The 10,697-nt window shown below is 42.1% G+C and overlaps 1 protein-coding gene across 1 annotated transcript; it reads left to right on the forward strand.

The window, feature by feature from the left end:
* The first annotated feature begins 4,270 nt into the window (after nucleotides 1-4,270).
* Nucleotides 4,271-9,339, forward strand: LOC122137150 (platelet binding protein GspB-like). Its single transcript, XM_042722819.1, has 2 exons — nucleotides 4,271-4,562; nucleotides 5,610-9,339. Exons 1-2 carry the CDS (start codon nucleotides 4,466-4,468, stop codon nucleotides 9,167-9,169), a joined length of 3,657 nt encoding a protein of 1,218 aa, XP_042578753.1. The 5' UTR covers nucleotides 4,271-4,465; the 3' UTR covers nucleotides 9,170-9,339.
* Nucleotides 9,340-10,697: the final 1,358 nt, after the last annotated feature.

Here is a 10,697-nt window from a genome sequence, read left to right on the forward strand (position 1 = left end):
GAACATGAATGCATTTAACCTGCAGTTACAAAATGCATAAATAATTTGATATATTAAACAAAACTGATATTTGAAATAATATACACATTTGCTGCCCTCATGTCTTGAATTTGTGATCATTCTGAATGTATTTTAATAGACTGTATCATGCCGTGAAAAGAGCCCACTGTAAATGTGCACTATGCGTGCACTCTGTAGGCGTTTTGAATGTTTTTTGCGTCGTGAGAGCAAAATAGCTCACTTGTCATGGTGTTACTTAACCATATCATGTTATAAATAAACTAAACATTCTGAATTCTTATCTCAGTGTGTTACGCTCATTTGTTCTGAAGTCTCTCAGAAAGAGATGTCAGACTTAAGATATTTTGTAGGTAATGTGACTAAAAATATTTAAGACCCATCGAATCAGAATTAAAGACTTTTTAAGGCCTTATATTAGGAAAACGTAATTTAAGACTTTAAGGACCCATGGACACCCTGAAGAAGAGCCTGTTGAACTTGACTCTAGTCTGGCACTGTGAAGAGACATGAGGGGTGTAGAATAAGTGGGAGGTCCCGTCTCTCACTTCTGGTGCCAAGCATTGGGGCCCACTGAGGTATATAAAGCAGCTTACATATTCTCAGTGATACTGCCACTCAAAAGGAAATCATCCACAGAGACATTAAATATAACAGTGAAGTGCCTGATATATACAGCAGCTTGCAGATGCTCAGTGCTACTGCCAGTCAAATGAAAGTTATACACTGAGACATCAAACTTAAAAACCTGCTGCTGGGGGCTGAAGATTGCAGACTATGGATTGTCGGTCCACAAACCCTTCCAAGTCTGTCTGCTTGTATAAGCACGTGTGAACATAACTTTGGTTTTGTGCATGTCCGTGTTTGCTTTATTTACCATTAAAAGTGCAGCATATTGTCCTGTTGATTTCCTGGGGCGGGTATTTTTTCCCCGTTTTTCTCCATGTGTATGGAAGAAAAATAAATGTCTTCGATACTTGTTGAATTGAGCTGAGACTGACAAATAAATAATGCATTGAATTAACAGTGCTTGCATTTTAATAAATTGTATTTTCAGGGCTTGCATTTTTAGGGGCGGAAATTTAACAGTTGTTTTTTTTAAGCTGTAAATTTTTCAATTTATTGTGTCAGCGATCTCCATTTAGCTACGTGTACTGTGCTAGACTAACTGAGACTTGTCATGGCACTTGTATACTGTTGCTCTCTCCTTGGTCTGATTGCTTCTATTGTTCTCATTTTTAAGCTGCTTTGGATAAAAGCGTCTGCTAAATCATTAAATGTAAAAAAACATATGCTGTTCTGTGTCAGCTGCACCACATGGATACATGGTTTTTGGGCAAATCAAAGCGTAGAAAACGTGTCCACGTGAGACGTATTGTTCAATAAAAGTTATTTCAGTTTTCTTTTTGTACAAAAAGTATTCTCATAGATTTGTAAAATTACAGTTGAAACCCTGATGTCACATGGTAATTTTACCGATCTCCGTACTATGTTTCTTGACGTTGATCATGGTAATATCATTGCTGTCTGTGGGAGGGTCAGAGTAGGGCATTCTGGGCTGACTGAGTGGCGCGGAGCACATTTAAAAAAGTGGAGTGTAATCTTCAGAAAGGCGCTATCCACTCTAAAGGAAATATTACCGCTCTGATTCCAGACTTTTCCTTCTACTGCAGAAGCAACACACACAAAATAAGATAGTGTGAAGAATGTTTCAGCTGCTTTTGTCCAGTTGGGTCCCGCTGTTTGTAGTTTGAGTGCATTTCTGTCAGGCATCTACAGATTTATTATTATTTTACATTAAAGCACTGTTTCGGAGTTTGATTTGTTTTGCCAAAATCATGTGATCCATGACATTTGAATCTTCGTTTGCCTAAAAACCTTGTGACAGCTTCAGTATCCGTTAAAACGAAGCAAACCTCAGCACGGTTTCCTTTGTATTTCATTATAATGCATTAGCATTGTTTTTCAGTATTGGAATTTATATATTAAGCACAAATGAACGTTAACTGACAGTCTAAGGACTGAGGCAGCGTTAAAATAGACCGATTGCAGATAAAAATTATTACTTCGTTTCATTTATTTTCGTGCCAATACATATAAATGACATTGACAAAAAAACAAAAAAACCTTGTTTACATACAATAAAAATCTGTTGTAGAACATGCGGGCTGTTTCATAAAAGATGCTTAAAAAAAGTGGGCATTTAAGTTCAAAACCTGACTAAAGCAGTTCATAAACAGTTTAATTTCACGCAGTCTCACTAATTTAATCCAGGTTCGATAAGTCAAGAAAATTTCATTTAATGTGCACACTCTTCTCAAGCAGCCCTAAAATATAATTTAATGGATTAAATCGATCCACCATGGCAAACAGTGAATATATTTATGCTGTTTAATGCATTTGAGAGGTTTAGTTTTCCCCAGTGTATAACGAACATGTCACACATATATACTCCACATCTAAAAATTATAAAAAAACACAAAAAAAATAATCACTCCGCCATAAGAATAATAATAAATAAAAAAAACATACATTTTGCTAAAATATTTGTTGTTGGACATTAAATGTTGAGTAGAATTTTAAATCTACATATTAGTGTTTTTATGACAGCAGTAACTATAAATCAAATCAAATTTAAGCTGACTATAATACAGCCCTAATTAAATAAACTGATGTGTTTTCCCTCTAATCAGTTTCAATTTAGTCAGTTAGCCTGCTTCAGACCAGGTTAGTTTCCCACCATAGATTGCCAGAGTGACCAAGCTTGAACTTTATGAAATCAAATCAACTGAAATAAACCTGGCTTTGGTAAACTTTTTCTGAAACAGCCCCCAAGAAACAGATGAGAAACATAACATAGAGAAACTCAAAAGACATAATGCTCAGAAACGCAGCTCTAACACTAGCAAGAATTTTACCTGCGTGACAGAAAACAACTTATATAAGCAGAGGTAACAAGCAACAGGTAAAAACAATCATGAGTCTGGGCAATGGCTTATGGGAAATGCAGTCCAGGATTGTGTGGAAAAGGTATGGGATGAGTGCCCTCTGGTGGCTATCAAGGGCACTCCAGCTGGTGATTGTGACACTACAGCGCAAAGCTTTTGTTGTTTTGTTTTGTTGTTGTTTTTTTCATTGAAAAAGGTAATGAAATCTAATATAGAGATTGTTAGTGTATAATTCTCTTTATTTGTAATAATGTGCAATAACTGAAATGTGAAAAGAAATTGTGAATCTTTTATTTAATGCTTTATTCAGAGGGCATAAAAAAGTGAAAAGTGCTAAATGTTTTCGAGACGTTTATAGCTCTTCCTATAACGTCTGCGTTCTATGTCACCACCCCTTCGAAGCTGTGGTATATGTTTTATTACCGTAAAATCCAAGTCCGATATGGAATGTGACGCTTCATTGAAATGACGAGCTACATGAGATTTAATTTCCTTTCTCCTAATGGAGCTCATATGCTCGATAATACACATTCTGATCAATCTACTAGTTCTTCCTACATACTGTTTATTACACACACAGGTCAACAAATAAATGACATCAGTTGATGCACAAGTGGTAAACTGTCTAATACGTACCCTCCATCCGTCACCTGTCACCAAGACACCTGTTTTCTCCGTATATATTTACAAGCGGCAAATTTATGACAGAAAAAAAACCTACTTCATTTCCAATATGATCTCTTTTCTTATTACTGATCTTACAAGATAATCTCTTATGTTCTTAGCTCTATAATGCGAGAATAACAGGTGTCTATCAAGAGTTGCGTGACAGATGGAGTGTACCGTACTTATAGTTTAATGATCCTTAAATTAATAGTTATGAGCGGGTATGTTGGTTTGAATAGTGTTTTAAAAGCAGAAGGTGCTGACAATAAGAGAGGGCGGATTATAAAGGAGAACAAACTGACTATTGAAGACTAGATTAACTAGAAGCACCACTTGTTATCTTTCAGGGTTTTTTTTCCTGCAGAAAAAAAGCTACAAAAGCTTTCACTTGGGAAGTAGTTTTTTAATTTTAGTATTAGGCATTAATACTGCATGTACACTTTCAGTACTAAAATATACACTTTAGGCACTAACAGGTGCTAGTATGTACTAACAATAAGGTCCCTTGAGGTACAAAGGTGCATCTTTTGAAAAAGTTCCGTTCCAGTGACAGCTTTTGTACCTTGTGTGTGGAAGCAGTCAAGCATGACATCATAATTAGAACATTAGAATGTTCAGAGTCTATATAATTCTCTGTCTGTGAAACTCAGTCTGTTCAGTTGAATGACTGCAGGATTTGCTCTGCTTGTCAGCAACATTCAGCCTTGCTTGATAGCAAACACTATTTATTTGACTCATTAGTCTGATATTCACAACCTGCAAGATTGTCTACAAGACTCTGTCTACAAGACCTGTATAGAAGACTCCATCCGGGTCTCAGCAAATATCAAATCATGCTGATCACCACTAGTCTGCTGCTGTTGTGGTGGTACTCCACCAGGGTGAAGAAAGAGTCACCTAATACAATGAACTTGGAGAAGAACAATCAAGGTAAGGCCGTTGCTGGTGTTCAGGGCTTTCTGGACATCATAAAATGTAGAAAATCAAACCCTTTTGAAAATAACTTTTTGTGTAATCTTAATAGGAAGCAAAACATTTTAAAACTGATTTTGGTCAAACTCAGGCAAATAAATGCAACAATTTTTGAAACAAAATTTATGAAATCTGTGTTGGAATACCAAAAATGTCCACCCTGTTAAAGCCAAATAAAAAAACATTTAATAAGATTTAAGATGTTAAAGTTTGGGCATTGTGTACATTATCTTACAAAACCGACACTGGCCCCTTTGACCATTTAAAATCTTATCTGGTTATTATATATAAATTGTGTTTTCAGATACAAATGTATAAAATACATATTTGTTTACTTTTTAAAGTAATATGTTACTGACTCCACTAAGTATTCATTGTCACAGAATTAATTTATTGTGACAGCATAAAATCATCTTTAAAAAGCAATGTGGACAAAATCATAACAGGGTGGAGAGAATTATCACTACTTCTTCAACTTTAATGTAAATTACTTTCACTACCACCATGCATTCTCTCTCACTGTCCACTCTGACTTCTGATTTTACATTTACATTTATGAATTGACACTATTTTATTCAACGTGGTCTAAACTGAAGCAATTATACTTTTTGTTTTTTTTCTTCTTCATAATTACCCATACTGGAGTGGACATATTGAGGTTGACCATATCAGATTGGAACCTGGATTTAATATTTTCCAGCTTTCATTTGAATGCACAATAGTCATCATAACAGAGTGGACAATAACTTGAGGAACATACATTAAAAACTTTATTACACTTGTTAAATTAAGTTTTATAAAAATAAATGGTTAGTAAATATTAGAAAGAAGTATCAGTTATATTAAAAAAATATGCAATCAAAAAATGTGCAATCAAAATATTAAAAAATAACATTTTCAATCCCAGTAACCATTATACAGATAAAAATGAAGTAGATTTAATAGTATAATAGTATTTAATTTAATAGTATATATATTTATTGTATGATGTTTTTTTTGCCACAGTATCTGAGACTGACATTGCTTCTCAGACCAACAATGACTCTCAGATTGACACTGCCTCTGAGACTACTGATGCCTCTGAGACCGCCGATGACTCTCAGACTGCTGATGCCCCTCAGACCGCCGATGCCTCTGAGACCAACGATGCCTCTCAGACCGCCGATGACTCTCAGACTGCCGATGCCTCTCAGACTGCCGATGCCTTTGAGACTGCCGATGCCTCTGAGACTGCTGATGCCTCTGAGACCACCGATGCCTCTCAGACTGCCGATGCCTCTGAGACTGCTGATGCCTCTGAGACCGCCGATGACTCTGAGACTGCCGATGCCTCTGAGACCGCCAATGCCTCTCAGACTGCCGATTCCTCTCAGACCGCCGATGACTCTCAGACCGCCGATGCCTCTGAGACCACCGATGCCTCTCAGACTGCCGATGCCTCTGAGACTGCTGATGCCTCTCAGACTGCCGATGCCTCTGAGACCGCCGATGCCTCTCAGACCGCCGATGCCTCTGAGACTGCCGATGCCTCTCAGACCGCCGATGCCTCTGAGACCGCCGATGCCTCTGAGACTGCTGATGCCTCTGAGACCGCCGATGCCTCTCAGACCGCCAATGCCTCTCAGACTGCCGATGACTCTCAGACCGCCGATGCCTCTGAGACCACCGATGCCTCTCAGACTGCTGATGACTCTCAGACCGCCGATGCCTCTCAGACTGCCGATGACTCTCAGACCGCCGATGCCTCTGAGACCACCAATGCCTCTGAGACCGCCGATGCCTCTGAGACCGCCGATGACTCTGAGACTGCTGATGCCTCTGAGACCAACGATGCCTCTCAGACTGCCGATGCCTCTCAGACTGCCGATGCCTCTCAGACTGCCGATGCCTTTGAGACTGCCGATGCCTCTCAGACCGATGATGCCTCTGAGACTGCTGATGCCTCTGAGACCGCCGATGCCTCTCAGACTGCCGATGCCTCTCAGACTGCCGATGCCTCTGAGACTGCTGATGCCTCTGAGACCGCCGATGACTCTGAGACCGCCGATGCCTCTCAGACCGCCAATGCCTCTCAGACTGCCGATGCCTCTCAGACCGCCGATGACTCTCAGACCGCCGATGCCTCTGAGACTGCCGATGCCTCTCAGACTGCCGATGCCTCTGAGACCGCCGATGCCTCTCAGACTGCCGATGCCTCTGAGACTGCTGATGCCTCTGAGACCGCCGATGACTCTGAGACTGCCGATGCCTCTGAGACTGCTGATGACTCTGAGACCGCCGATGCCTCTGAGACCACCGATGCCTCTCAGACTGCTGATGCCTCTCAGACCGCCGATGCCTCTCAGACTGCCGATGCCTCTGAGACTGCTGATGCCTCTCAGACAGCCGATGCCTCTGAGACCACCGATGCCTCTCAGACTGCTGATGACTCTCAGACCACCGATGCCTCTGAGACCACCGATGCCTCTCAGACTGCCGATGACTCTCAGACCGCCGATGCCTCTGAGACCACCAATGCCTCTGAGACTGCTGATGCCTCTCAGACCGCCAATGCCTCTGAGACTGCCGATGCCTCTGAGACTGCTGATGACTCTCAGACCGCCGATGCCTCTGAGACCACCGATGCCTCTCAGACCGCTGATGACTCTCAGACCGCCGATGCCTCTCAGACTGCCGATGCCTCTGAGACTGCTGATGCCTCTCAGACAGCCGATGCCTCTGAGACCACCGATGCCTCTCAGACCGCTGATGACTCTCAGACCACCGATGCCTCTGAGACCACCGATGCCTCTCAGACTGCTGATGCCTCTCAGACCGCCGATGCCTCTCAGACTGCCGATGCCTCTGAGACTGCTGATGCCTCTCAGACAGCCGATGCCTCTGAGACCACCGATGCCTCTCAGACCGCCGATGACTCTCAGACCGCCGATGCCTCTGAGACCACCGATGCCTCTCAGACTGCTGATGCCTCTCAGACCACCGATGCCTCTGAGACCACCGATGCCTCTCAGACTGCCGATGCCTCTGAGACTGCTGATGCCTCTCAGACCGCCGATGACTCTCAGACCACCGATGCCTCTGAGACCACCGATGCCTCTCAGACCGCTGATGACTCTCAGACCACCGATGCCTCTGAGACCACCGATGCCTCTGAGACCGCCGATGCCTCTGAGACCGCCGATGCCTCTCAGACTGCCGATGACTCTGAGACCGCCGATGCCTCTGAGACCGCCGATGACTCTGAGACCGCCGATGACTCTGAGACCGCCGATGCCTCTGAGACCGCCGATGCCTCTCAGACCGCCGATGCCTCTGAGACTGCCGATGCCTCTGAGACCGCCGATGCCTCTGAGACTGCCGATGACTCTCAGACTTCTGATGCCTCTCAGACCGATGATGCCTCTCAGACTACTGATGCCTCTGAGACCGATGATGCCTCTGAGACCACTGATGCCTCTCAGACTGCTGATGCCTCTCAGACTGCCGATGCCTCTGAGACTGCCGATGCCTTTCAGACCGATGATGCCTCTGAGACTGTCGATGCCTCTGAGACTGCCGATGCTTCTGAGACCAATCATGCCTCTGAGACCGCTGATGCCTCTGAGACTGCCGATGCCTCTCAGACTGCCACTGTCTCTCAGACTGGCACTACTTCTGATATGACACTGCATCTCAGACTCACAATGTCCCTGAAACTGATGCTGCCTCTCCAAAAGGCACTGCGTCTCAGAATAACACTGCCTCTCAAACTGTCACTGTCTCTGAGACTGACACAGGCTTTCAGACCAGTACTGCCTATCAGATTAACACTGCCTCTAAAAATGACATTGCCTCTGAACCTGACACTGCCTTGTAGACCAGCACTGCCTCTCAGACTGACACTGCAATTCAGACTGACACTGAAACTCAGTCTGACACTGCCTTGGAAACTACACTGCTGCTCAACCTCCACTGCCTCTCAGACTGCCATTGTCTCAGAGACAGTCATTGCAGCGGAAACTGCCGCTGTCTCCAAGATGCTCATTGCATCAGAAACTACCACTGACTCAGATACAGTCATTGCAACAGAAACTGCCGATGTCGCCGAGACAGTCATTGCATCGGAAACTGCCGCTGTCTCTGAGACACTCATTGCATCGGAAACTGCCACTGACTCAGATACAGTCATTGCATCTGAAACTGCCGCTGTCTCCAAGGCAGTCATTGCATCTGAAACTGTCTCCGAGACAGTCATTGCAACAGAAACTGCTGCTGTCTCTGAGACAGTCATTGCATCGGAAACTGCCGCTGACTCAGAGACAGTCATTGCATCGGAAACTGCCGCTGACTCAGAGACAGTCATTGCATCGGAAACTGCCGCTGACTCAGAGACAGTCATTGCATCGGAAACTGCCGCTGACTCAGAGACAGTCATTGCATCTGAAACTGCCGCTGTCTCTGAGACTGCCCCTGTATATCAGACTGCTGCTGCCTCTCAACTGCCACTGGATCTGATACAGTTACTGCTTTCCAGACATCCATTGTCTCTGAGACTGTCACTTCCTGAAGACCTGAGCTCTTTTTAAATTCCACCATCTGTCCTCTTATATGATGCTATTAAAATGAATTGAATTGAAATGCTATAAAAAGATTTCTTATTCTCTGTACCTTTCTCTGTGGGAGAGAAATCATGACACAGTGTAGTGCACAGTAGAAGCAATGCTAATGCAATACAATAGCACGGAAATGATTCCACAATGAGAAGCAATGCTTTCTTATTTCACTTATATTCTTTTGAAAAACACTGTTCATGGGTTAGCTTTTTTAGGAATGATTTGCAGCAAAATGAAATCAGCTCAATTACATTACCTTCCGGCTGTTTGATGTTCACTCCAAGTTAAGCACTTTGTTGAAAATCGTATTAGTTACATGGCTTTTATTAGCTTTTCAGATCTCAAGCTTCTGTTGGACAATCCGTGTCACCCAAACAAATCAGACAGGAGAGTAGATTAACTTCAGTGGACTTAAACTTGAAAATTGTGTTTATTGACGTATTTCTGGAATAAATAAAATTCATGTTTATTTTGTGCTTAAAGTAAATATGAAAAGACAATCAGTTCACATGCCGCTTGAACTGAGGCAATACTGTGATCTGTTACAACACATAAAAGTCACAAAATTGTATTTTTTGTTTGAATTTAGATTAGACATACCTGAACCAGCTAATTAATGTCTTACTAGACATACTAGACATTTTTGTAAGAAAAAAATCCATATTTAATGTTACAAACATTTTTATCTTACTTTCGCTGACTGTCATACGTGCAAGCCGTTCCGGACGTATGCATCACGCATGCACTGGTGATCGGTGACAAGTACGGATGTGTGAAAGGAGAGAGCAAAACAAAATGCCGGTCACAAATTAGAAGCACAAAATGAGGATTTGTAAAGAAAAATGTCAGAGGATTACAATATAAGCCAAGAGAAGACTGGTTTTCCGTTGGTAAAGTAAGGAAACTTTGCTTCCTTTGCTCCTGTAAACTCACGAGACTAGCATATCTCACAGGCATGTGCAAAACGCATACATCCTACGTCATCTGCCCGGAATGGCTTGCACATATGACAATCTGCGGAAGTGAGATAAAAATGTTTATAACATTTTAAATATGGATATTTTTTTTTACAAAAATACATTGATTTGCTACAGATGGCCTTTATTCACCCCCCGGAGATGTGTGAGGCTCGTTTTATAATGGATGCGCGTGATTTATTTGATTAATTTTGGACTGTTGAACAAAAACACCCGCCTACTTTCATTCTAATGCATCAAAGAGCCAGGAAAATTTTTTAATATGACTCCAATTAGATTCGTCTGAAAGAACAAAGTCATATACGCCTTGGATGCTTTGAGGGTGAGTAAAACATGAGCCAATTTTTGATTTTGGGTGAACTAACCCTTTAAAGAACTATATGCAAACTGTACTAATAACTCATTTACAGGGGTGGTTGATAGCAATTTTCACTTTTTTAATGTTAGTGTTTAAAATTGCTGTTTAAGCATAAACAGTATCTGCAAAATTACGGTGCTGAAAGTTCAGTGCAAACAGAGATATT

Source organism: Cyprinus carpio, chromosome B4 (genome assembly GCF_018340385.1).
Source record: "Cyprinus carpio isolate SPL01 chromosome B4, ASM1834038v1, whole genome shotgun sequence".
In the NCBI taxonomy this organism is placed as follows: Eukaryota; Metazoa; Chordata; class Actinopteri; order Cypriniformes; family Cyprinidae; genus Cyprinus; species Cyprinus carpio.

Bases quoted from the DNA above. Each gene is read 5' to 3' on its own strand.
- LOC122137150 (XM_042722819.1), top strand. From the start codon at position 4,466: ATGCTGATCACCACTAGTCTGCTGCTGTTGTGGTGGTACTCCACCAGG. The intron at 4,563-5,609 runs GTAAGGCCGTTG...TTTTTGCCACAG, and splicing joins CTTGGAGAAGAACAATCAAG to TATCTGAGACTGACATTGCT.